Source organism: Hoplias malabaricus, chromosome X2, assembly GCF_029633855.1.
Source record: "Hoplias malabaricus isolate fHopMal1 chromosome X2, fHopMal1.hap1, whole genome shotgun sequence".
Classification (NCBI taxonomy): domain Eukaryota; kingdom Metazoa; phylum Chordata; class Actinopteri; order Characiformes; family Erythrinidae; genus Hoplias; species Hoplias malabaricus.
Genome location: NC_089819.1, coordinates 1,601,176 through 1,628,991, shown reverse-complemented (window position 1 = coordinate 1,628,991; position 27,816 = coordinate 1,601,176). Strand labels below are relative to the sequence as shown.

Here is a 27,816-nt window from a genome sequence, read left to right as displayed (position 1 = left end):
CACACATGCGCACACACACACACACACACACACTCTAATGCTGACAGGGATTTTCACACACACACACACACACATTTTCTCTCCTCCTCTTCTCCTTTTCTGTCAAGTGCTCATCAGGAGCGATTAGCCAGGCCTGGGGAGGGAGGCCGCTGCACCAATCACGCAGAAATCTGCCATGCTCTGGGGATTTGGGGCAAGAAGAAAAGAAATGATGGATTTGAGATCTTTTGAAGCTCTCAGAGAGAGAGAGAGGGAGAAGGAGACAGAGAGGGAGGGAGAGGGAGAGAGAGACAGAGAGAGAGTATGGTGTCAGTCAGTCGAGTAGATTAAAGGGTTTTAGTGCTCCTCTTCAGCGTTCTCATATACACAGCTGAAAGGACAGGACTCTCTCTCTCTCTCTCTCTCTCTCTCTCTCTCTCTCTCTCTCTCTCTCCCCCTTTCTCTTTCTCAGTAATCCACCAATACCAAAGGATGTTGCTGCATGTTGGTGCTACGTTGGAGTTGCAGTCAGTGCTCTCCTCCATACCATGGAGTACACACTTGTGCCTCACACCCACTGGTGATGCACTGCATTCTGGGACAAAAGAAAAAAGGAAAAAAACAACAGCCAGTGATTGACATGTCAGCACTTTCTGGCTCAGAATTTATGCAAGCACCATGGTTACCCCCCTTAAAATGTTCTCTCTCCCGCACAAGGTCATAATTTAACTTCCCTGTTGTTTACTTTGCCCTGATAGCTTTGCTTGTAATTTATTGTATAGTTTTAATTAAATGGATTGAGAGGAGCTTAAGTGCCTGAGGTTTTTAAGACAAGCTATTTTTTAGGAAGCACAAGGTTATCTGAATTCTCAAGCCTGGGCACAGCACCTCCCGGGTATAAAGCACCGCCCATAAAGTCGAATAGGCTCTAAAGTCTGGATGTCTGTTAGTGGAATTAAAATGGTTTACAAATGTCAGACACTAAGATACACACATACACACTATATCCAGATGTATCCAGACATCCCTTTCTAATTAGTGAATTAAGCTGCACTCGTTGCTGACATGGAAATTAAACTGCACTCTAATAGCTTGTAAAGTCTCTTTAGAAGAGGATTCTCTGGAGCACATGCACATGAGACAAAAGTCGGCATGCCCATTGGCAAACATTGGCTGGAGTGATGCAAAGCCCTTCAGCATTGGGCTGTGGAGCAGTGGTAGAGTTCTTTTGTACAAATGTTTTGTGACATCTGTGATGCAGATTTCAATTTTCCTACATCTCATTTCCTGATCTCACTGATGTTTTTGTGGCTAAATGCAATCACATTCTCACAGCAATTTTCCAATTACTAATGTAAGGTTAGTACAGGCTAGAAAAGAAGAAGCTGTTACTTCATCAAATGGAGACAAACTTCCTGTTAAAGGCAATGCCTATGATTGTAGGGAACTGCAGTTCTCGCTTTATGTTCACATTCAGAAGCCCTGTGTCTTTTAAGGTGGAACATTGTGATTGAGGAAAAAACATGTTTTTTGTACATGGCTTAAGTGAAACTTGTCTGTATGTTTATATTCACTGTTTGAATTACCACAGAAACTCATTTGTAACTCGAGCTGCTTAGTTTTGTAGCACTTTTACTCTGTGTTTAGTTTCAGGCATGCAGTTAGCGCTCTTCCAAATTTGGGGTCAGTTTATATAGCATCAAACATCAAACTAGATGTTTCTTTTCTTCTGGACTGCTGTGTTGAAGATGAATGAAGAAGTTTCTTCGCAGACACGTCTTGAGTTATCTCTCTCTCTCTGAATTAAAAATGTGTATGTTTATAGACAGACATACTGTTCCACCTTAAAAGATGTGGAGCTTCTGAATGTAAACAAACAAAGAACAGACAACCATAAACGTCCCATTTAAGACTGATCATTTTCATCTGAATTACAAATGACACGTACATAAACTGTTCCAGTCAAAATTTACTGTAATCTGATACGCTTCTAAAGCAAATTTTCAAAGTCAAAACACTTGTGAACCACAATTTTATATGCCACAGCTTCTTGATTAGACTGAGATCTGAACTGCTTTTCAATTCTGATTTCCACTTGCCACTTTGAGGGCCCACTCATAAGTACATAGCATCTACGTCACACAAGTGGCCACTCACATCGCACAAGGAGGATGGGGCCATGAGGAGTGGCTTTTTCAGTCGGAACATATTCACCCTCTGCAATAATCAGAAACATGCATCTCGCTGAATTTTTGTGATTTGCATATTATATTTACTGTGGACTGTTTGCAGAATCATATCAATAAAATTCTGAAGATTTCAAAGGTTAATTACAAGAGCTGAGTATTGAGAATGATTAATTTTTTGAACATTTATAAACTAGACACACACACACACACACACATTATATATGTATATAATATATATAGTAATATAGAACATGTTTTTTGCCAAGTAAAGCATTGTGATTTAAGAATTTGTCCAAATTTGTTTTTGCCATTTGTTTTGGAAACTGCATCACGTGGCAATGAATTCTCTGCAAATTCTGCTTCTCAAGTTGACATAAGTGTTCAAGTGGGCTCATCTAACAAACTTCACTTCAGTTAATGCAGAAAAGGAAGACGGCGTTAGGGATTGTGGTGAGGCAAAGTGGACGCGGTCAAGTTAAAACCAGAACTGAGACAAAAGGCTGGACTTTGGTCTGGTCTTGGCCCTGTGCTTTTGGTCATTGTACTGCTTGAAGGTGGAAGTTTCTTCCAAGATTTTGTTTTTAGGAAATGGAGGGCAGGTTGACTTCCTGCAACATTTTTCAGCCATATGATGCTACCTCCCCCATACTTCACAGTTGGGATGGTGTTGGTTAAGGAATAGTTAAAGAGTTTTAGGAGGAACCACACACACACACTCCTTGTTAATGCAATTCCCTTTTCCTCACAGTTGATCAAGCATTGCTCAGTGAGAGATCCAAAGTGTTCTTTATTATTTGGTGCCCTTTTCCATATTGTGCATGTCATTTTCATTAATGTCTTGAAGATATGCCAATCTGACCAGAACATTTTATTCACTGGAAAATTATTTACTGAAGCCAATACTTTCAGTTAGGGCAATATCTTTCTAAGAACATATGTTTAGACTATTCGATTATTCAAGTATCTGTATATATATATATATATATTGTATTTTATATAGTCAGTAGTGATGAAGATTGATGATTTGAGTTCACATCCAGTCAGAAATTACTCTGATATAAAAATATATTAAGCAAGATTCCATTTATCTTATTGGTAATAGCATAATATATATATATCTATATATATATATATATATATATATATATATATATATATATATATATATATATATATATATATATATTATTTGTTAGAATCATTCGACCTCTATTTCTATATTGCTTGTGGGTTTAGTTTATACTAATCTGTCCAAGTCTGCTTGGAGAAAAGCAGTCTAACCTTTCTCTCAAGAGAAAACCTTGAGGCCAGATTTCTAGCACCTGCCCTGACCATTCAACACATGCTCATTGCACCCACAGTGCAGTATCAGAGAGTCCGTCTGGCTCTGTTGGCCCACTTTCCATGCTGTGTGAATAAAGGAGATGCAATGCCTTCCTCTGCTTCTTCAAGCTTTGTCAAAGCATGTAGAATGACCCTTTTCCTGTATGCTTACCGCTGCTTTGGCCAGTGGACGCTCTGGGCTGTCCTAGGTGGAGTTTGTCAGATGCGAGCTGCTCTGATCTCCTGCATGATAGCTGAAAGTGTCAGAAAAGACTGATAAAGAGAGGAGACTGGAAAGGAGCAAAAATGTGTAAAGGATTTACAAGACCTGGAGAGGAAGCTTCGTTGATTCAGATAGATTGTGAAATTGAAACTGAGCTCTGAAACCTACTATAGCTTAAGAATTTCCTGCTTAAAACTGAGCCCAACCCAAGCCTAGCAAGATTTGGTCCAAACCAGAGTGGAATACCCTAATCAGACACCCACCATAACCATCTAGAGAGCAATATTTAATGAATTTATTCATTTTCTATATATAAAAATGCCCAAGGTTTTCTGTAGTCCAACACAATACCACCAGAACACTTTCTATACTGTCGTCTATTCTGTTACCATATAGATGCACTTTGTATCCCATCTGTTGTTCTGCATAATTTGTTAACCTCCTTATACATTGTTCTTCAGTGGTCAGGACCTCAACACACCAGGTATTGTTTGGATAATGGATCATTTTCAGCAGTCCAATGAAAATTGCATGGTGTATCTTTCGTAGGTACAAGTGTATCAGTCACTGAAGAATTATTCATTCATTCATTCATTATCTGTAACCCTTATCCAGTTCAGGGTCGCGGTGGGTCCAGAGCCTACCTGGAATCATTGGGCGCAAGGCGGGAATACACCCTGGAGGGGGCGCCAGTCCTTCACAGGGCTCACTGAAGAATTAAATTCTGTATACGCACTGTCCACTCCATTATACCTACCTTGTTGATCCAATTCGTGTGTGTAAAGTCAGAGAGTAGCCCAGTAGCTCATATGTTGCTGATAAGTTTGTGTTAATCCTTAATCACATTCAGGCAATGTGCATATATAAGGAAACTGGGACTGACAAAACAGACAAAGTTTTCAACTTTTACTCACTGTGCCCCCAGCACAGTAACATATCTCTGTAACTTTACATGTCCTCCCTCTTTGTGGCTGATGTGCTGTGATCCTTAATGTTTCCACTCTTTAATATTACCACTCACGGTGGTTTGTGGAATACCTAAGAGGGAAAATATTTCACAAACTAAATTGTTGCAATGGTGGTGTCAGTGAGAATAACCCATTCTTTCAAAAATAGATACCTTGTAGCTATGGGAGGGAATGAAACATTTGCATTTAATGATTTGGTGGTGTGTCCCAAAACTTTCGTCTATAAAGTGTAGGTAAACTTAAGCAAGAAATGTCCAGTTAATCAAAAGCATTTTCGCACTAATATCAGAGCACAGAACGGAGAGTATCGTTTCAACTCTCTGACAGCTAGGATGATCTTGAGGTTACGTTGCCTTTGGGAACGTTTAGCGTGAGTGCTGCATTTCATGTGCTCTCATCATTTCTCTGTCTCTCTCTCTGTCTCTCTCTCTCTCTCATTCCTAGCCCCACCCACTCTCCAGTAAGCTTTTCTAACAGTGCTCTCAGCAGGAGTGGCTGCCTGAGTAGCCAGCGCTCACTTTTTTTCCTCTGATGGTTGCTATGACTTCCCAGCATCCTGAGCCGAGTCCCTAATAACCTGGGAGAGAGAGTTAGCGATGCAGAGAGAGAGATGAGGGATTATGGAAACCCCTTTATTTTAGTTTATTGCCTTTGCAAATCATCTTCTGTGTCAGGATGGAGGAAAGGAGGTCCTCACTATTCTCTACAATGTTCAAGGGGGTGGAGAGACTAATCTCGTTAATGAAATTATTAAGAAAATACATAAGGAGTATTAAGGAAAATACAGTTGCAGTATATGCTTATAAGCAGAACTCCCAGAATTCAGCAGTATTTACTGCTCTACACATATGCAACACCCAGATATACCCAATGGCTGTTGTTAAGTACACTGCGCATTGTTAAAGACATTGTGATCCTAGAAGGACTCCCTATAGAGCTGCCAGGTTCCTCACTCTGAATTGTAATCATTTTGACCTACTGTTTTGAATTGCAAACCTCGTTATGCCTGTTCAAGAATTAATTTCTGAGCCCTCTGTACGAGGCCACTCCAGTGAGGTAATGCCAGCCAGCCTTGTGTCAGTGCAATTTCCGTGCTTTAGGTGGACGTCTGGTGAAACAGCACTTGTGAATGTGCTCCACGGGGCCGACTTGAGTACCTTTCTTTGTTGAAACAGGAGCGAAGGACAGGAGCCTGTTGATCTTTTAAAATGTCAGCCTGGCTCTAGCAGAGGAATTCATTTCAGCAGTGGACGCATTCTCCTGCATTTTTCCCTGCCTCACTTTTCCTGTGGATCTGTACATGGAGTGGCATTGATTTTAGGCTACACACAAACACACATTGGCTCATTCATGGAGTTTGTTGGATTGCTGTGCTTTTGACCTCGTACAGGATGCTCCTCACGTAGTGTGACCCAATGTGAAGATAACTTCATTATTTCATTATTCATATTTAATAGCATTAATCACAATTCACAATGCAAGTATTTCCTTGTTTGTTTTTTGGAAATAAGATATAATTAGAGGAAACCATTCTCTTTACTTTATTATTACATTTCATTATAGTTTTTATGATATTTGAATGAGGATCTTTTAATTTGCTGAGTAAATATATTTCAGGGAGAGTTGCCTTTACACACAAAACGAAGTTCAGACACAAGATTTAATTGAGACAGTTGCACACAGCTCACACATTAAAACATCTCCATGTTCCAGCTTCACTAAAATATCATAAAAACTAATTTGAAATGTTATAATGAAATAAAACCAGTTGATGTACACATTTATACATTTATTAATTTAACCTCCCTTTCAGAAGAAAAGAAAATACATGTTTTTTTAACTTGCTATTAATCATGGTTAATCACATGCTCTGCATACTCTGTTTGCACCTTTTCACCCTGGTTTTCAAAGATCATGACCAGCAGGGTGGACCAATTAGATAGGTGTGTCTAAAGGAGTGAACAGTGAGTTGGAATGCCATAAAACATAATCACGTTAAAAAAAAACACATCACATTGACAGCAATGTTTCACCATTCCTTTGCTTTTTAAAGTCTTATTTTATTGTTATGTAATATAGGAATAAATGTGACTTAACTGATACATAACAGGTTTGTCTTGTGTTTAGAATGAAACTCGATGAACAATGACAAACTTCACTGTCACCTTCCTGTGTAGTGATACACCACTTGCTCACTACTCCCTACTACGTCTGAAGTTCCCTATGAACTGAACCCTTTGGATAAATGTGACCTTCAATCTTCACACACACACACACACACTATGAACACAATAGCCCAGTATATTATCGTGAAGCCACAAACACTCTCCAAAAGCATGGCAACAAAGAGAAAGGCAGTGGAGCCAAACGCTCCTGTCGCCTGGCCATATGTGAATAACAGCAAAAGTGGCATCTTGAATGGGTCTTGTTAATTGAAAAATCTATGTACAGCAGAGGCTCAGAACATGCTGCGAAATTAGAAGACAAAAACACAATTAATATGCCACGGAGACCTTATTAAGGAAAGAAACAGCAAGATCAAGCTCTATTCAAAAGATAAATGAATAAACACACACACACACACACACACACACACACACACACATATATATATATATATATATATATATATATATATATATATATATATATATATATATGCATATCTCTGTGAGGAGTTTGGTGTGTTCTCCCCATGTCTGCATGGGTTTCCTCCCACGGTCCAAAAACACATGTTGGTAGGTGGATTGGCGACTCAAAAGTGTTTGTGTGTGTGTGTGATGCCCTGTGAAGGACTGGTGCCCCCTCCAGGGTGTTTATTTATTTATTTATTTATTTTTAGATTTTACGTTTGACACCACCTAAACCCATAAACCCACACTAAAATTCTAGTATACGCATGAAAGGACTTTCTTTAATTTGGTCATATGTAGCAATTACTGTCTCATTTGAGAGTTTCTTTCAATTATTTTAAGTGTTTATTTAATGAAGTACTGCCATGTCTTTTTTATATCTTGACAGTGAAATTCAGGAATTGTTTAGTATGCCCATTTAACCAGCAAGTACAAAAAAAATCCTTTTTATCTGCTGTGCTTTTGATACTGTAGTTTTTCAATGCTGATTTTGCATTAAACTGATATGCAAAAAGAGATCAAACAAAGGTTTTTAAAGAAAGAAGTACAAATATCTCTATGTTTTAAGATTGCTAATTTAACCCTTGTGTTGTCTTGCGGGTCAAAAGTGACCCACTATCATGTTTAGCTGTAGAAAAAATACCTTAAACTATCTTTTTCCAACTTGAAATTTTATGACTTTTCCTAAAGAGACCCCTTCATTAGAAAAAATGATACTTTGTTTTTGTTTATGTTTCCATGTGAGCTGTACACCACTAGGGTACAAAGATTGTCTTATGGGTCATTTTTGACCCGTGAATTATAAAAGCATTTAAACACCAGAAAAAAGTTCAAAGGCCACACACAAATTCTCTCTAATACACACACACACACACACACATAAAAGAAACTCCGGCCTAATAACACATGATCAGTTCTTAGGTCGGAGTTTCTTTGATGGGACCCTGAATCAAAGTACCCCAGTTGGTTGCTTGCTGAAGCCATGAATAGACATTTCAGTGCCCAACAGGTCCTGGATGAGATATTTTCAGGAGCTCTGGAGGAACAAGAGGATGAAGATGTATCTGAAGAGGAAGATGGGGAGGAATGCAACCCAGAGGATGATGCATCTTCAGATGAAGAAGAAGAGGAATTCCCTCACGCTGAGAGAGAGACTTTTTTGTCAAAGAACGGCAAAATTACATGGTCCTCATCAAATTCAGACAGCAACCAGGGAAGAACAGCAGCATCAAACATCATAAGGATGACTCCAGGGCCAACAAGGTATTCGGCTGCCCATGTCCAAGACATTTTATCCACCTTTCTCCTGTTCATCAAACCAGCCATCGAAAAAATCATCCTGGAAAACACAAATTTGGAGGGTTTCTGGAAATATGGAGAAAACTGGAAAAAAATGGATGAGATTGACCTGCGTGGCTACATAGGGCTTTTGATGGCAGGAGATCAACCCAACCTGGATGTCAGGGAAGAAAAACAATAGAAGGATGTTCCTTGAGCAGTTGGGAAAGGCTCTTGTCGCCCCATGTATTGAGAGAAGGGAGCGCCTGCCCTGCACAGAAGCCTCTGCAGTCATTGTGGAAGCTGTTCAGGGAGTTGCATCTTGTCCTGATCCACCTGAGTCTGCAGCTGGGTCACTCAAAAGAAAAAGGTGCCAGTTCTGCCCCTGGAAGAAGGACTGCAAGACAAAAGCTGTGTGCTGCACATGTGAGAAATACATCTGCAAAGCCCATTCTCATGTTCGCACAAACTGTCCTACATGTGCTAAATACAGTTTATGTTGAATATTGTTCACAAAATCAAGCAACATTTTGCTGTTTTGTTAGTGTTATGAGAGAAATATTTTTATAATTCACTTCCTAAAAAATATAAAATAAAAACTGTTGACAAAAAAGTTCCAGATTGTTGACTGTATTTTCCCTTTCAATATAATTAATTCAGAAGTAATAACTTCACATTTATATTATAGCAATAATAAACCTCTACTGTGTAAAAGAAAACTGTTGTGACAGTGTAATCTTTTTCACTGGTGATCTTCTTGTATTGTGTAATAAGCTTTGGTAGGGCGGGTCATTTTTGACCCATAGGACAAGGGGAGTAAACAGAATGTGAAGATCGCACAAGGGTTAAACAAAAACAAAACTAAGTGCTTATCCACTTGAATTGCTTTGAATGGTTCAAGTTTTTTTTACAGAGCCCTTTCTACAACCAACACAAACAAAGCGGCTTCAATAAATGGGAAGATTTTGTTTGGTTAAAGGCCCAATCTTATCAGTCTCTCAGTGGCCATGAAGGTGAGAGAGTCTGACACATACAGATGCTTCCATGGGAGGTGAACTGGGACCCCAAATCTTGAGGCGCGTTCTGGAGAGTAGGTGGAGCAAGTAGGTGCTACATTTTGGAAAAGCTAGTCAGAAAATATTTCTCAAGATTTTGGTCAGTTGTTCAACTCAGTGATGGTGCTTACTAGCTTATTTATTTGGTCTCTCAGTGCATCCAATACAAGAAGATTTACTGTAACATTTATACTGTAATAGGAAATGCAGAAATACAGACAGCTACAGGAAAGCTACAGTTCTATGTGCTGACATTTTTTCTGAAGCCATACATGTGCCATAACTCTTTCAGTTTGATAGGGTTAATGTTATTCCTGTGTAGGTAATAAATATGCAATCAGCATCATCCTGAAATTAACACGGTATTAAGGAGGCTTCCAGACACACCCTCAGAATTGCACTGTTAAATACGGAAATAGGGAAGGCATTTATGAGTTTTTTGAAAACAATGCTGTTTCCAAAAATGGTCATGCACTGCATTGTCCTCTTATGATGGCACTGAACTGATGCAGCCTGAAGCCTCTCCCCGCCTCCCTCTGTCCTTCTTTTCTCTAAGTGCTAAAAGCTATTAGGATTTGAATTGATCCCACCACTTTTTCAGCAATAATAAAATATGCCCCCCCTCTCTCTCTCTCGATTTGCTGAGGAGTAATTGAGCGTCTACACATATGTTCATTAAGTCGGGACTGTGAAAGGAGACTGCTCATTTGAGTGTAATCCCTTTCTTTTAATGTTCCTGCTGGTTTTCATATCTGGCAATGTGTCATCTTAGCTGTCCAATACCATGTTGACTGCAGGCTGTTTCCAAGCGGCTGTGGGTCTCTCTTTCTTTCTCACTATGGAAGAGAAGCCCAAGGAAGGCAATGGAGATAAGAGCATGCAGGCAGAGGGAGCAGACAATCGCGTTAAGCCATGGTCACCCAGGCCAGGGGTGTGGATTTAAATGAATCGCCATCATCCGGATGTTAAAGTCACTCCATGGTACAGAGTCACTCCAACTCACTGACTCACTAAGGCAGCATTTCTCAAAGCGTAGGTATTGAAGGTGGGGCGCTAGGAATCTGAAGAAATTAATAATAATAATAATATTTTGTACTTACATAGCGCTTTTCAGGAACCCAAAGGCACTTACAATTTGTAATACACAAGAGGAAGACAGAACAAGAACACCATGATACATACAGCAGGACAGGACATAGTGGAAGAACAGATTAGGCTTGAAGCAGACTATATGCAAGTGTGAAAAGATATGATTTAAGATTAGATTTGAATGTGGAGAGAGAATTAGATTGTTTAACCAGAGGAGGAAGAGAATTCCAGAGTCTAGGTGCAAATCTAGAAAAAGCTCGGGCTCCAAACCCTTGCAGGTTGAATGGAGGAATGGTGAGTAACCCCTCAGTGCAGGACCTGAGGGTGAGGGAGGGTTTATAGGGAAGAAGGAAGATCAGACAGATATGAAGGAGCGAGGTTGTTAAGAGCTTTGTAGGTAAGTAGAAGAATTTTTAATTGAATACGATATTTGAACGGAAGCCAGTGGAGATGTGGGAGAGCAGGTGTAATATGGTGATGCATGCGAGTGTGGGTGAGGAGACGCGCAGCAGAATTCTGGACCAGCTGGAGTTTGTGAATGGAGGAGGAGCAGATACCAGCAAGAAGAACATTACAGTAATTCAGATGACTGGAAATGAAAGCATGGATAAGAGTTTCGGCCGCAGATTGAGAGAGGGATGATCTGATTTTGGCAGTGTTATGCAAGTGGAAGAAAGATGTTTTAACAACCATGTTGATGTGGGCACTGAATGAGAGAGTGGAGTCGAGGATTACTCCCAGATTGCGAACAAGAGAGGATGGAGAAACCTCTATATCATCAATGTAGAGAATTTTTATTTTTTATTGAGAGTTGACTTGGTGCCAATAAGGAGGAGTTCAGTTTTCAGTGATTAGCATGAGAAAGTTTTGTTTAATCCAGTTCCTGATTTGTGATTAGCAGCTTTCCAGGTGAGCAAGGGTGGACCTTAAATGGATTTAGTACTGAGGTAGATCTGGGTGTCATCCATGTAACAGTGAAAGTCAAGTTTAAAGTGAAGTGGTGCAGTATATGTCCAAGTAGAAGAATATATATGATAAACAAGACAGGTCCAAAGACTGATCCATGTGGAACTCCCTGATGGGACAGTGGCAGTAGAGGACATATGACCAGAAAGGGTGACAAATTGCTTTCTATTTGTTAGGTATGATATAGTCCAATCCAGGGCAGTGCCCTTGATGCCCAGATCATGCAGCCTTGACAGAAGAGTAGAGTGACACACTGTGTCAAAGGCTGCACCTAGGTCTAATAGTAAAAGTATGCTAACCCTAACAACTTTGACTAAAGCTGATCGGTGCTGTGGAATGGCGAAACCAGACCAAAAAGGTTCAAAATATTATTGGTCACTAAGTACTTCTGTAGCATTTAGCACTTTTATGCCTATTTTTATTAATGCCTTTCTCTTTTACCAATAAAGCTTACTCAGTAAAAAGCACCCATTCCCAATTGATTCATTAATAGCCCTTAAACATACGGTACATAAAGACCTTTAGATAGGAGACCAGAAAAATGTAGCTTGCCTGGAGCCAAAATATGCTTTTTTTCACAAAATTTTATTTTGAAAATGCGTCAACGAGACTAACGTGTTTTGGCAGCAAGTCAGACACACGGTGGGTTTTCTTTCAGCCTTCGTTAAGGCATCTGTTCAAATATAAAGCTGCTACAAACATCAGCTTCACTGGCTTCACTTTCAGAGTCTGGTTTATAAAATTAGTTTTTTACCAGCTCTGGGCTTGAGGTCAGTAACGTGAGCACAACACATAACAATGATGGTTAATTACAGTTATGAAAGCGGCTTGTATATAACTGTTAGGGAAACAGAGGAGGATCTGAGAATTAGTTAACGTTAATATGAGCTGTGTTCAGGTTGTGAGAAAGCGGCGAGTTAAACATGCAGCGAGTTAACGTTAGTCTCTGGCCATGTCCCAAACCGCACACTAAAATAAATAAATAGATAGATAGATAGATAGATAGATAGATAGATAGAAAAGGTTTGAGAACCACTGCACTAAGGTCAGTGGCAGAGCTGGTTAGTATAATGGTTCATTTCAGATTCTGAAATACTTTATTGATCCCAGAGGGAAATTGCTGTTGTTACAGTTGCAACCATTTATGTAAAGAATAAACACTAAAATAATCATTTTTAAAAAGAGAAATTTAAAACAAAAGAGAAATAAGGCCCGTGGACTCTTTCTAGCCTGCACTGCAGAGTTCTGTATCACAGAATTAAACTGTATATTCAGCCTCAGAACAAACGTAGCATTACCGCAAATGTAGGTGATCAGCCAAGACATGTTTGGTGTCTCAAACTTAATGGATTCTGCAGTTACAGTGCTAATGAGGCCAATAAATAAAGCTTATATATTGATTTATTTTCATTCATTCATTCATTCATTATATGTAACCGCTTATCCAATTCAGGGTCACGGGGGGTCCAGAGCCTACCTGGAATCATTGGGCGCAAGGCGGGAATACACCCTGGAGGGGGCGCCAGTCCTTCACAGGGCAACACAGACACACACACACATTCACACCTACGGACACTTTTGAGTCGCCAATCCACCTGCAACGTGTGTTTTTGGACCGTGGGAGGAAACCCACACAGACACGGGGAGAACACACCAACACCTCACAGACAGTCACCCGGAGCGGGAATCAAACCCACAACCTCCAGGCCCCTGGAGCTGTGTGACTGCGTGTGTGACACTGTGTGACACTAACCTGCTGCACCACCATGCCACCCAGATTTATTTTCAAACTGTAAAAATTCATCATATTCAACTTGCATCAGATAATGTCAGGAAATCTCAGATTTTCTTATATCTATATTACTGTTACCTATAAAATGGAGAAATATACATAATATACCTAAAAGATTAATGGAGGCAATTTGGGCAGATTAATTTTTGCTTACGCTTTTGCAGGTTTACAATTATTTCATACTTCCGGAGAATCCGTTTGATCCTGGATGGCCAGTGTCCAGCACAGTCTGGAGATCTATCAGCTCAAACACTCTTGGTTTATCTAGATTTACATAGTATTGTTTGAACAGCAAAAACATCAACCAGTGCTGGTTTCACGATCTTCAAAACTGAAAATGCCAGAAACAATGTATGCAAATCTGTTTGATATTTGACTTCATAGTGGTTTTTAGGCAGAAAGCTGATGTGCTAGCGACTTTGGCCTCATATATTACATATTCAAAATTTAGTTTTCTGCCTATAGTGTTCCTTCCAAATCATGGACATCATTTAAGAGCACCTAGCCTAATTTACCATTACTGTAGTGAGGTAATGATGTATAATAATTAGTCCTGGATCAAAGAAGGCACTCCAAATAATCTCAAAGACATTTAATGAGGTGCCAACACACCACAGAACACAGTTTCACCTCTCCACAGCCCAGTGCTGGGGAGCGTTATACCCCTAGTCAACACTTGCCATTAAACCAGTTGACATAAGGATCATGTGTCACCACTCCAGTGTCCCATTCTATGCAAGACTTTTCCATGGAAAATCATCCTGTGTTTATGCAGTTTATGTGAGCTACCATGAGTGGACAGTCAAGATGTGGAATTTATTTGAACTGTTAAAAAGGGGTCAGTTAGCTCCAGCTAGAAAAGTTCTTTTTGAGCTGGAACCAAAAAAAGTAGGTCCTTCAGTGCAAACTGTGATGGAATCCATGGGCGTGTGGTACTAACGAAGCTCCAGAAAGAGCACAGAAATTTGAGTAAAGCTAAAGTTGAGATTGCAGTGAAGCTGGACAAGAACAAGAGAACTGGATGGGTGTGTATTTTTTCATTTTAAAATAACGCAAAGTAAAATCAGGAAAAACTGCATTATCTGATTTCTTATATGGAAATGTGTGAAATAAAAGGAAATAAAACCAGAAAAATGCTCCGTCTATGTGTTTTCTGGGCCTGTCAGTGCGATTTTTTGCCTCCACTACAGTTCACAAGCTCAGCTTAACAGACATAATCATGTATCACTGTGATGTGACCCTGCTGTTTAATCATCACACTTTCCTGACTCTATCCATTTATCTGTGGCTCATGGGTTGAATTCAGCCACAGCAACATGGGAACCAAGCAACCACGCAACAAACAATGCTGATGACCTTTCCTTGGTTCCTATCAAAACTGGTGGAAACATGGGCTGGTTCAAGAATGGAACTGGTTCAAGAGCCAGAGTTCTTCTGCTGAAAAGGGCTGACTGGGTCATACCGCCATTTTTTTGTGTGTGTGTTATGAATGTGTCTCCAGTGCTTACTCATTATTGGATTTTGACAGGAGGAAGCATGGTATTGGTATGATCTGTGTAAATGTAGAGGTTGGTGCAAATATTTAGATCACAAGGACTGTTTTAAAAAATAAGTAAAGAATGAGAGAGAGAGAGAGAGAGAGAGAGAGAGAAGAAAGTGAGAAAGGACTATGCAAAGTGGATGCTTTTGTATCTGCTGTGACCATGCATTAGGTCACACTGCTTTAGTGAAATGAGGTCATACGCATCCCAGACCCCATCCAGAGTACAGAAACGAAATATGAATTGATGGACCTCTTACATTCATGATGAGCGAATCTGTGAATGTAATTTTTCACTCAAAGCTTGCTTCAATTTATCGGCTCATTATGAAGAACTCCACGAGCTGCACAAGTGTTTTTAGCACAGGAAAAACACGAAACCGCTCCGTGCAGGAGGCCCATGCACACTATGGAGAGAAAAAGGGAGTAGACTCTTGGTTAATAAGTAAGAATGCTTACATAAAAGAGCTCAGACTCTCTTGTTCTTTTTGGGTTTTTTTTTTTCACTGACTAATTTTTCATTAGGGCTAATTCTGAACAGTCCTCAGATTCTGTGTGTGGGTGTGAATAAACCAGAAGCTACATTTCCGAGGTGAGACACAGCAATTAGAGCTGTTGATGATTCACCGTGTAACTCAATAATAGCTTGGTGGTTGAGGGAAAGAAAAAAAGAGGGGGGGTTCTTCCTTTTGAAAATATCTGCATTTTCTTTCTCTCTCTCTCTCTCTCTCTCTCTCTCTCTCTCTTTCTCGCTCACTCCTTTATATTTCTTCTTTCTTCATGAGACTGCAGTGACCTCTAGTGGTGTGGAGCAGAGCTACACACTTCCCTTCCAAAAAAAAAAAAAAAAAGGAAGGTTTCTGACTCAGAAGCTTTTCAAGAGACACCTGTGGTGACACATGTTTCTGGAAACAGAAGTCATTTAACACAAAATGTTCCCACTGAGTGAGACACAGAGGTTAACTCTCAACAGTTATTACTTTGATAGCACAGGTGGGATTATTTGGCAGGGGCACAATTGAAGAGAATCCTCCTCGTATTCTTGCAGAGGTTTCAGTGTGTATGAGTGTATGATACCTTATGGTAGACAGGTGTTCTGTATAGTGTTTGTTTTCACCTTTGCGCTATAGTTAAATGACGAGGATTGTTTGCCGTTGCATCATCCACATATAGGCTTCTCATTGGTGGTGACTGAGGTGGCTCTATAATGTTGTGTATGATGTAAAGCTGTGTAGAAATGTGCTAAGTGTAAGGGTAAAGAAATATGGTCTTGTTTTGTTTGTTTGTTTTAATTTTTTGCATGACCACATTGTGCATGTGGTTATAAAGAATTAGCATGGACAGCATTGCAATATGCAATGAAGGGTCTTGTATCTTCACTCATTTTCCATTTTATCAGCTCCACTCACCATACAGGAGCTCTTTGTAGTTCTACAGACAGATACAGACAGTAGTCCACCTGTTTCTCTGCATACATTCTTCCCCGCATTTCCTCCTGAGCTTCAATGGTCAGGACCACCACAGAGCAGCAGCTATGATTTGGGCGGAGGCGCATTCTCTACGCTGACATGACACTGACGTAGTGGTGGTGCATTAGTGTGTATGTGTTGTGCTGGTATGAGTGGATCAGACACAGTAGTGCTGCTGGAACTTTTAAAGCCCTCAGTGTCACTGCTGGACTGAGAATATTAAACCAACCAAAATTATCCAGCCAATAGCGTCCTGTGTCCACTGTTGAAGGACTAGAAGACGACCAACAAAAACTCCAGTAACAGATGAGCTTATGACTTTCCATTTAGGTCGGTGTGTCTAACAGAGTGGACAGTGTTAAAAGCTCAAGTGGCACTAATCTAAAAAATATGATATGAACGTATGCAGAGAAACAGGTGGACTACAGGCTGTATTTGTAGATGTGCCCAATGTTCCTGTATGGTCAGTGGAGTTGATAAAATGGACAATGAATCTCCTACCCTCCTCCAAATGTTATATAGTGCAGTTTCTTTAGTGCTGAACCCAGAGCAGCAATGACAGAGGCTCTTTTCTCCCTATTACAGGTCAGTGAAGCATCACAAGAATTTTGAAGATTCAAGCCTAACAAGCCTTTCTTTATATGCAACTTCATTACTGATTTTGGCCTAGCTGACATGTAATTCAATATTATCAGCATACAATTGTAAGCAGAGTTGTGTTTATGGATTATATATCCTTAGGCCTGTAAATAAATGCAGAAAATAAAGATTGATAGATTGTGCACAGGTGCTGCAGGTAGTGTCGCTCTCACACATCTCCAGCGGCCTATTTCTGTTAAAGTTATGGTACTATATCACTTACCTTTATAAAATACAATGCACACATGCATTCTGTATATGTGTGAGTTGTTTGTTGCTGCATTCAGTTGTATGTGGCTCAGCAATGACATACCAAATGCACGTCTCAACTGCTGCACGTCACGATGTGCATCCGCTGTCAGAAAGCCATCCCTGGAGAGAGTGTGAGCAAAGGAGAGGGAGTGAGTGAGAAAGAGAGATGCTTGATCCTAATACCCAGCAGAGATATGTAAAAAGGCAAGTGATGAGGAGTGGGGCTGAGGGGAAAGGGTGCTCCCCCGGGCGTGTCAGATTACAGCTCCGCCGTTCAGTTCACAATCACTCTCATCCTCTGTTATTCGCAACATCTCTCTATCTCTCTCTCTCTCTCTCTCTCTCTCTCTCTCTCTCTCTCTCTCTTTCTCTCTCTCTCTCTTTCTCTCTCTCTCTCTCTCTCTCTCTCTCTCTCTCTCTCTCTCTATACTCTAGCCCTATTTCTGCTAAATCTTCCCATGGCTCTGATCAATGTATTCACTAAAGACCTGTTGTACCTGCACCTCCTGCTCTACACGAAAGCTTAATAAGAACTGATCCTAGTGCAGAGGCCCAGTCACTGTAAGACTGCTCCTACAGAGAAACACAGCATTATACTACTGCAAATTCTGAGCTTGCAATATGATAGACTGAGAATGAGTATTCCCTGATATTTGCATTTGCATCTCAGATCTCTTTGAAGAGTATTCTATCTGTAATATAGTAACAGCATAATTTTTTGGTTTATTTCTTACTGCAAATAAACTCAAATGTTTATACATATTGGTGCATTTTCCCAATATCTAAAAATACACACTAATAATGAAATTCGTTATATTAAAAAAGTTGATGCTACAAACCGGATTCCAAAAAAGTTGGGACACTAAACAAATTGTGAATAAAAACTGAATGCAATGATGTGGAGATGGCAAATGTCAATATTTTATTCGTAATAGAACATAGATGACAGGTCAAAAGTTTAATCTGAGTAAATGTAGCATTTTAAAGGAAAAACATGTTGATTCACAATTTCACAGTGTCAATAAATCCCAAAAAAGTTGGGACAAGTAGCAATAAGTGGCTGGAAAAAGGAAATGGAGCATATAACGAACAGCTGGAAGAACAATTAACACTAATTAGGTCAATTGACAACATGATTGGGTATAAAAAGAGCTTCTCAGAGTGTCAGTGTCTCTCTGAAGTCAAGATGGTAAGAGGATCACCAATTCCACCATTGTTGCGCAGAAAGATAGTGCAGCGATACCAGAATGGTGTTACCCAGCGTAAAATCGCAAAGACTTTTAAGTTATCATCATCAACCGTGCATAACATCATCAAAAGATTCAGAGAATCTGGAACAACTGCTGTGCGTAAGGGTCAAGGCCGTAAAACTCTACTGGATGCTCGTGAACTCCGGGCCCTTAAACGTCACTGCACCTCAAACAGGAATGCCACTGTCAAGGAAATAACAGAATGGGCTCAGGAATACTTCCAGAAAGCACTGTCAGTGAACACAATCCACTGTGCCATCCGCCGTCGCCAGCTGAAACTCTACAGTGCAAAGAGGAAGCCATTACTCAGCAAGCTCCAGAAGCTCAGACGTTGGCACTGGGCCAGGGGTCTTTTAAAATGGAGTGTGGCAAAATGGAAGACTGTTCTGTGGTCAGATGAGTCACGATTTGAAGTTCTTTATGGAACACTGGGACGCCATGTCATCCGGACCAGAGAGGACAAGGATAACCCGAGTTGTTATCAACGCTCCGTTCAGAAGCCTGCATCACTGATGGTATGGGGCTGCATGAGTGCTTGTGGCATGGGCAGCTTGCATGTCTGGAAAGGCACCATTAATGCAGAGAACTATGTTCAGATTCTAGAAAAACATATGCTCCCATCTAGACACCATCTCTTTTAGGGAAGACCCTGCATTTTTCAAAAGATAATGCCAGACCACATTCTGCAGCAATCACAACATCATGGCTACGTAGGAGAAGGATCCGGGGACTGAAATGGCAGCCTGCAGTCCAGATCTTTCACCTGTAGAGAACATTTGGCGCATCATAAAGAGGAAGGTGCAACAAAGAAGGCCCAAGACGATTGAACAGTTAGAGGCCTGTATTAGACATGATTGGGAGAGCATTCCTATTTCTGAACTTGAGAAACGGGTCTCCTCTGTCCCCAGACGTCTGAGTGTTGTAAGAAGAAGGGGGGATGCCACACAGTGGTAAAAAATGGCTATGTCCCAACTTTTTTGGGGATTTGTTGACGCCATGAAATTTTGAAACAACATATTTTTCCCTTAAAATGATACATTCTCTCAGTTTAATCTTTTGATCTGTGATTTGTGTTCTATTCTGAATAAAATATTAGATGTTGGCACCTCCTCATCATTGCATTCAGTTTTTATTCACAATTTTAGTGTCCCAACTTTTTTGGAATCCAGTTTGTATACCATTATATTGGCAATACTGTTCTACTGCTAATAGAAAGCTGATCCAGTACAGTGGGCCTTTCTCCCCTGGTCTGCTCTTACAGTAAAACAGAGTAACAGAAAACTGATCCTAGTTCTGTTTGAAAGGGGAAATGCAAGTAGAATATGATTTTATTGTCATTTTATACAGTATGAAAAAAATGAAAACACTGAATTTAACACATGCATGGCAGTAAATACACACACAGCTGTGTGCAGCAACGTCAGCACTCAAGATAGTAACAGCCTGGGGTTAACTGTTAAGGTACTTCAGCCTGGAATGTTGACGATTGAGAAAACACTCCTACACTTCCTACAAACCCCGCTCCAATTTCTCCTGCCCATCCAGGGGAATAAACCAGAAGCCTGTCCATAGCCCACTTCTCTAACTTTTAGGCCTCTATCTCAGTCCACGGCAACAGGGTGAAGGTATAACCGAAAATGATACCATTACAGTCATTTTCAGCAGTGAAACATTAGGTAACTAGTCTGAAAACAGAGCATGCCTAAAGGGGGACTCAGTACTGTTCGGAAAGCCTGTAACACTGAAAAATCCCAAGCTGTGCTGCCTTTGAAAGTAGCTGTTTTGTTGTGTGTGTATTGACTTGTAGAGTGCGTGCATGTGTGTACATGACTTGCAGTAGTTTCTATGGGTGTGTTTTGTTTTGTTTTTTGTGCGCACTGTGAGTCCTGCAGTGCTGCTGCAGTATTGGTTTATTTAAAGCACATATGCACTTTGAGTAGCACATAACATCTTGAGACATGCTCTCTCTCTCACACACACACACACACACACAAAACAGGCTGTCTGAGGCGTTTGGACCTCTCATGTTGTTTACGGGGTCAAAGGAGACCCAGAGTGCCGCATTCAATGGTGGACCGCAGCGTATTAACCTTAACATAAACAGACATGTTTCAGCTTTAGAGTGCACACTCTTCTGTCTTCTGCCCCAGAAACTAAAGATTTCATATGAATCACTGTCAACCGTATCTCAAAGGCTTCTCTGTGACGGAATAGCCAGCAGGGGCTTGGAAGTACTTAGAATTCTTCTAAAGTTCTGTTGGCTCTCTGAATATTTTGTTGTTGTGTGACTGGTTGGCTTTACATGTTAAATATTAAATATAGACCCTGGCTTGCAAACTGCAAGATTAGATGCTGATGAGTAGCCTACAAAACATTTTTGTGCGTCAGCTTCTGTCAGTGCTGGAGGAAAGCTTTAGCACAAGTGATATCTCCAAGCAACTTATTGAGTGATAGAGGGACAGGATTGCAAAGAATGAATTGGGAGGAAATTGGCCTGGCCTCAAACAGCAGCTTTGCAGCATTATTAGCCCTACAGCTGAAGCTTCTGCTATTACCCATCGATTGGTGTTGTCGATTGATGTTTGGGTAGGAAGTGGATGCTACATAAATACTCCATTACTCTTTTGCTATTTTCCTTTTTGTCATTATCTGTCCCTCTTATAAAGACATGTCTGCTAAATTTGCAATGATGACATGTACCAATCATGATTACTTCTGTACTTATGTCTATTAACTTTATTTAGCTGTAGCTCGAAGCTAATTGGCCAAAATTAGCATGTTAAGTGAGTTAGCAGGTTTCCAGTACTTTATGCCTGTTTTTGTTTATGTGGCAAAATAAATCATGAGGGCCTGAACACCAGAGATACAAAGCCCTATTGTTTTCTGTTTATTTCTTTAGTTAGGTCTTTATTTAATTTTTCTCTCATTTTTGAGGCTTTTCTAATGCTTGAGGAAAGGCAAGTTTGTTTATAGAGCACCTTTCGTACACAGTGGCAATTCAAAGTGCTTTGCAGAGTGATACAGGAAAATTACAGTAGAAGAATTAAAAAAAAGTAAAAGAAAAACAATTAAAAAGCTATTAAAATAAAGTTAAAACAGAATACATATTAAAAATAAACAAAAACAATTAACAGCTATTCAAATATCATTTAAAACAAATTAAAATATTAAATATATAAAAATATAAAAGACAATAAAACAGAGTAATATAAGAAAGGACAGTTATTAAAATAGTACTAAAAAATAAACTAAATAGAGCTACATCTCTAATTCAATCGAACTGCAACACTACTCAGAGACACAGGAGAACAGAAAGGGCTTGAATACTCAGCACAGGCCTCAAAAAATAAATAAATAAAGGCAAAAACAAAAATCTAAAAGTTGTATAGAGTATGGATTTGGCAGTGGTTTAGGAACTCCATAGCTCCCCCAAATGCAGAAAGTGGTCAGGTTGAAGCTGGTCGAATATGCAAATTGGGTATGGTGATTGATCTCATTACTCCAGACAAAGATCACTTTGTTTTACCATTTTGGAAAATTTTGACAAATTTCAAACATTAACACAGTGTTTTCAAAGGGTTACAATGTTCAAAACCTCTAAATGTCTCAGGTCTACTGTTGTTTTGAATAAATTTTGATTCATTTTACAAATGAGCATATGCCTGTCTCTTTGTCTCTATTGCGCCATCTTTGCTTTCAATGCATATATGTCCCCATTGCAATGCTTTTTTTTTCCTAATGAGCCAACTTTTATTTTATTTTTTGGCCTAAAAACATACCAAAACATTACAGTTCGCAAAACTTTAGCACAGGCAGCGTTTTGGTATTGCAACACAATTCATATACAAGTGTATCTTGATCTTATTATTTAGGGCATACAATTGGAATAGGATGAACAACAATTAAAACAGCACATTATTGAATAAACCAAATTATTACATTTGGATCTTGCTTAAGGGCGGCACGGTGTCGCAGACACATAGCTCCAGGGACCTGGAGATTGTGGGTTTAATTCCTGCTCCACGTGACTGTGAGAATTTTGGTGTATTCTCCCTGTGTCTGGGTGGGTTTCCTCCAGGTGCTCTAGTTTTGTCCCACGGTCCAAAAACACATGTTGGTAGGTGAACTGGTGACTTGAAAGTGTCCGTAGGTGTGAATGTGTGAGTGTGTGTCGCCCTGTGAAGGACTGGCGCCCCCTCCAGGGTGTGTTCCTGCCTTGCCCCCAATGCTTCCGGGTTGGTTTCCACCGCGACCGTGAACTGGATACGTGCTTACAAACAATGAATGAATGATCTTGCTGATTCCATTCTTAGTGCAAACCACTTAATTTGAATTTCAAATTTATTTTGGTTATTTTTTATTTATTAGTTCAATCTCTCTTTACACAAACACATAAATGTACAATATATTAAAAAGCTTATTTCACCCGCCGCTTAGTCGTTTTACAGAAAGACCTGAAATTACGTTTTGTTTTGTTGTGTATTTTTTAACGTCTGCTAACAAGACCAATACAGGCAGGTTTGTGGCATGTCTAACCGATGCCCCTTCGCACTTATGAAGAGTCTGACCCTTTGTGTTTTTGTGTCTGCAGGCAGTCCAGTGAACCTGACGTGCCGAGCGTTCTTTGGCTACAGCGGCGATGTGAGTCCACTCATATACTGGATGAAAGGCGAGAAGTTCATTGAAGATCTGGACGAGAGTCGTGTCAGAGAGAGTGAAATCAAGTGAGACTGGATTTCTCTTCTTTGGCTTCTCTGCATGACACAACTACACTGAACGATCACTGGATTAGGACCACCTGCTTTGCATCTCCACCCATTGCTATTGAATCAGCTGCATAGACCATACAGGAACACTTCCCCTGCTCTTCAATGGTCAGGAGGTTGCCCTCAGAGCAGGTATGATTTGGGTGATAGATCATTCTCAGTGCTGCAGTGACACTGACTGAAACTCTAGAAGTACTGCTTTGTCTGAGCCACTCATACCAGCACAACACACACTAACACACCACTACAATATCAGTGTTACTGCAGCACGGAGAATGAACCACCACCCAAATCATACCTGCTCTCTGGTGCTCCTGAGGGAGCCCTGACCATTGAAGAACAGGGTGAAATGGGAATAAGTATGCAGAGAAACATGTGGGCTACACACTGAAATGTTATGGTCAGTGGAGGGTGATGAAATGGACAGTGAGTACACATACAAGGCAGGTGTTCCTAATACAGTAATCCTTCAGTGCAGAATACTATAGTTCTGTTTAAAACAAGAACTGAGTAAAATCAATTCATTTCAAGTTCATTTCTTCCCCAAATGTAGTAAATCAGCCAAGACAAGTCTGTTATTTGAATTTAATAGGTACTTACAAAGGAGCAAAAAGGCTCATTTTGTTTAAGTTTGAGAACTAGATATATATTTGTGTAAAGTATACTGTGATGAGTGCTGAATTGAATAGTGGGGCTGTGAGAGGGTGGGTTTATGGTCCTCTGTGCAGTCTTAGTAGACAAGCATTAAATTGAAATGTGCTTGTTATTGTATGTTTTGACTGTAACATGTAGGGTAATATAGTAGGGCAAAAAAACATAGAACAGGTTTTGCATATCTAAATTCATCACTAAGAAGCAGCTTGAAGCTGCTTGTGTTAACTCTAAGTGGCTGTTATGGTAGCCTATTGGTTTTTATTGGGTGAACCAGGCACACATTGAGCAGTATTGAATGTATAAAGCAAGGCACCACTGAATGTCAACTATATGAGTCTCAACAATTTACTGCAGGTCCTTGAAATCAGCTGCATCTTTATGTAATTCCGCACTTTTGTTCTAAAACTGTTTGTGCAGTCATAGGTTTCATTTTCTCATGGTATGCCTTTTGCACCATGGCATGAACCCACCCTTGAGGCCACGGTCTGTATTATGTATCTTTATATGGCAACTACAGAATGAGCTAAGACAAACGTTTTGTTGCAGTCAGTGCAAATATCTCCTTCACCACCTTGAGCTGAGTAGAGGGATACTGTGAGATGGCTCCTTCTGAGAGCGAGGTTAGACAGAGATGGCTGCTCCTCTTCTGATTGTTATCAATGTTTTATTTGGGCTATTAATAATGTAAGGCAGGCATGCAATCTTTATCGTAGCGTGATAAGACTGAAGGTACACAGTGCTGACAGGCTCAAACAAGATCAGGGCCGACCAGCCCACTGGAGACCCTGAGGACTGAGCAAATGTAGATGAAATGTATCATACATTCTAGAATACTTCAGTCTAGAACAGACATCTTAAGCCAGTTCACCAAATAACACAGTGCTTGAGCAACTCTGGACAGTGCGAATGGATTGCAATATGAAGATCACAAAAAAACAAACAAAATGTCTGCCCTCAGTTCATTTGCCTCAATTTTAAATTTTGTTAAAAAATATTAAGATGTGTATGTGATGTCATGTAAGATGGTGATGTCAAATTTCTTGTGTGTTTCTGAGGCTTGTATATTGTTCATATCAATATCGGAATTATATCGTATCGGCCGGAATTTAGAAATATATTGTGATATCCATATTGGACATATTGTCCAGAACTATGCTACGTTTTTTTTGCATGTGATGTCTTGACTTCTTTCATTAGCCTAGACGCACATTCATGACCAAATCTCCCATGCCTAGAGCAGAGGAAATTATTATTTTTTTCATCATGCTTGGGTACAGTGAGCAATGAGGTGGGGGGAGTTTCTAAAGAAATGCCTTTGTCCTGTATGACATTATATTATGAGCGTGAAATTGTTCTTTGGTGCTTTTGAAGTGCTTCACGCTTAGAGAAGTCTGCCCACTAACTCACTCACACACACGCATGTCTAGGCAAATTTGATTGATTAACTTTATTAACCTTTCTGACTTAAGATTGGTCTTTTTTTTTCTTTGATGAAATTAAAAAGGCAAAATCACCTGTTTTCCAGATCAGTTGCACATAATCATACACACACTGAGCATACACATGCTGCCCCACCCACTGTGCCCATTGTTCCCCAGGCACACCAAATGAAAGCTAATGCAAAGGTTAACACCAAAACAGGGTCAGATAGTCAGTGAGAAGGGAGAAAATGAATCGGTCAATGGAGTGACATTTAAGAAACATATCTCAGTTAGGCCAGCTAGGCTTAGAGCACTGGAGCGGCTACACCTTCCGCTGGCCTTGGGGAAAATCTGACCAATTAGGGACTACGGATGGAGTGTGCGGGGGAGTGCATGGTAGGATTATGGTCAAGAACACAACCACAATTTACAGTGGTAGTACCATCATTTTGGTGCCTAATACAAAAAAACAAACAAACAAAAAAAAAAAACTAATCTAATGTGATGTAGCTACTATATTTATATTTACAGAGAGACAGATGTCCACTGCCTGCAACCTTTCTATAAGCAGGGTTATAGGAGTAACATGTGTAAGAACATAACTATTAATTTCATGAATGCGTGGAGCAGAAAGTACTAGCATACATGCTAATTATATTAGGTTTAGCAACCTAGCTAGCAAAAAAAAAAAAACACTAATAAAAGCTCTTTACAAAATGTTTTTTCCTGAAACACCGAATGACCCATCAGCATAACATTGTTTAAATTCTGGTGGAATTAATAGTCATATAGTAGAGCTTGTCTGTAATTTTTTTTTTTTTCACCTGGAAGTGTAGCATCTTCACTAAATGTAGTGTGACCAGACGTCCTCTTTTACCCGGACATGTCCTCTTTTTTAGACTTAAAAAAATGTCCGTGCAGAATTTCACAAACGTCCGGAATTTTGTTTTTCTAGAGTTTACATAGAATTTCAAGAAACGTTTCGTTCACAAACTAGTCCCGCCCTCCCTACTCCGTTAGGTTCGCTTGAGTGAGAAGGGGGAGTGGTGAAGTAGCCTAAAATCTTCGGATTGGACGGTCTGACTGTAGAGCTACCGTTATTGGTCGATAACCTTCTCTGTAAACATTTAATTGGTCAGTCTGCACGTCAGTAGTCCTTGTTTACGTCAGGCAAAGCTCATGTACCTACCCTCATCTCGAGCAGGTATGCCGAAACGTAAATGTAAGTTCTCGGTTGAATTAAAAAAGAAATTCCCATGTTTTGTGTAGCAAATGAAGGTGTAAAGACCTAAAAGCACACAAGTTCAGCCAAGCATACAATGGCAGCAAAATGCATCCCATAGAATTTCACTCTTTCCATATGTTTTTATTTATTTATTACACAAATGACAACCAGAAAAGATAAAGCAGCTGGAAATATGTTTAATTTTTTTACTAAATGCTAGATTTTTTTGCACTTAACTCTGGATTCTATAAAAACAAATTGTCGCTCTCCAGATAAGAACATTCATTCATTCATTCATTGTCTGTAACCGCTTATCCAGTTCAGGGTTGCAGAGGGTCCAGAGCGGACCTGGAATCATTGGGCGCAAGGGGGGAATGCACCCTGGAGGGGGCGCCAGTCCTTCACAAGGCAACACACACACACACACATTCATTCACACCTACAGACACTTTTTGAGTCGCCAATCCACCTACCAGCGTGAGTTTTTAGACCGTGGGAGGAAACCGGAGCACCCAGAGGAAACCCACGCAGACACAGGGAGAACACACCAAACTCCTCACAGACAGTCACTCAGAGTGGGACTAGAACCCACAACCTCCAGGTCCCTGGAGCTGTCTGACTGCGACACTACCTGCTGTGACACCCAGATAAAAACATATATATCCATATTTGACTATTTTTAATTTATTACATCAATTGAACACAACAGCAGTCATTCACACTGTGTGAAAATTCCATTATGAATGGACCAATAGAAATGCTCCAAAATTTCTTATATTGACTTCCACTGAAAGTGAAGAAGGTTTTTTTTTCCTTCTGTGAAGTTGCTGTTTTTGAGATACATGTTTTTCTTTGGACAGTGCTATGAGAATACTTTTGGTGCAATTTTCTATGGGTACCAAAGTACCAAACTGATGTTATTTTTTTTTTCCAAACCACGGGGGAGAGAGAGAGAGAGGGGGGGGGGGAGAGAGAGAGAGAGAGAGGTGGGGGTAGGTGGGCAGTACAGCAGTGGCAGTAGGAAAGTTGATTGAGAGAGAGTGGAGTGCATTAAAATGTTGACTGACAGGTTGACAGATTGGCTATATTCAGTGTGTGAGTGTGT

At 40.1% G+C, this 27,816-nt stretch overlaps 1 protein-coding gene across 4 annotated transcripts in view; it reads left to right on the top strand.

Moving 5' to 3' along the window:
- LOC136676832 (interleukin-1 receptor accessory protein-like 1-B) overlaps positions 1-27,816 on the top strand; it is a 479,565-nt gene that overhangs the window by 403,492 nt on the left and 48,257 nt on the right. For all 4 annotated transcript variants that reach the window (XM_066654081.1, XM_066654079.1, XM_066654080.1 and 1 more), the window contains exon 7: positions 23,237-23,369. In XM_066654081.1, the coding sequence (XP_066510178.1) occupies positions 23,237-23,369 (133 nt within the window). The remainder of the gene's footprint in view (positions 1-23,236; positions 23,370-27,816) is intronic.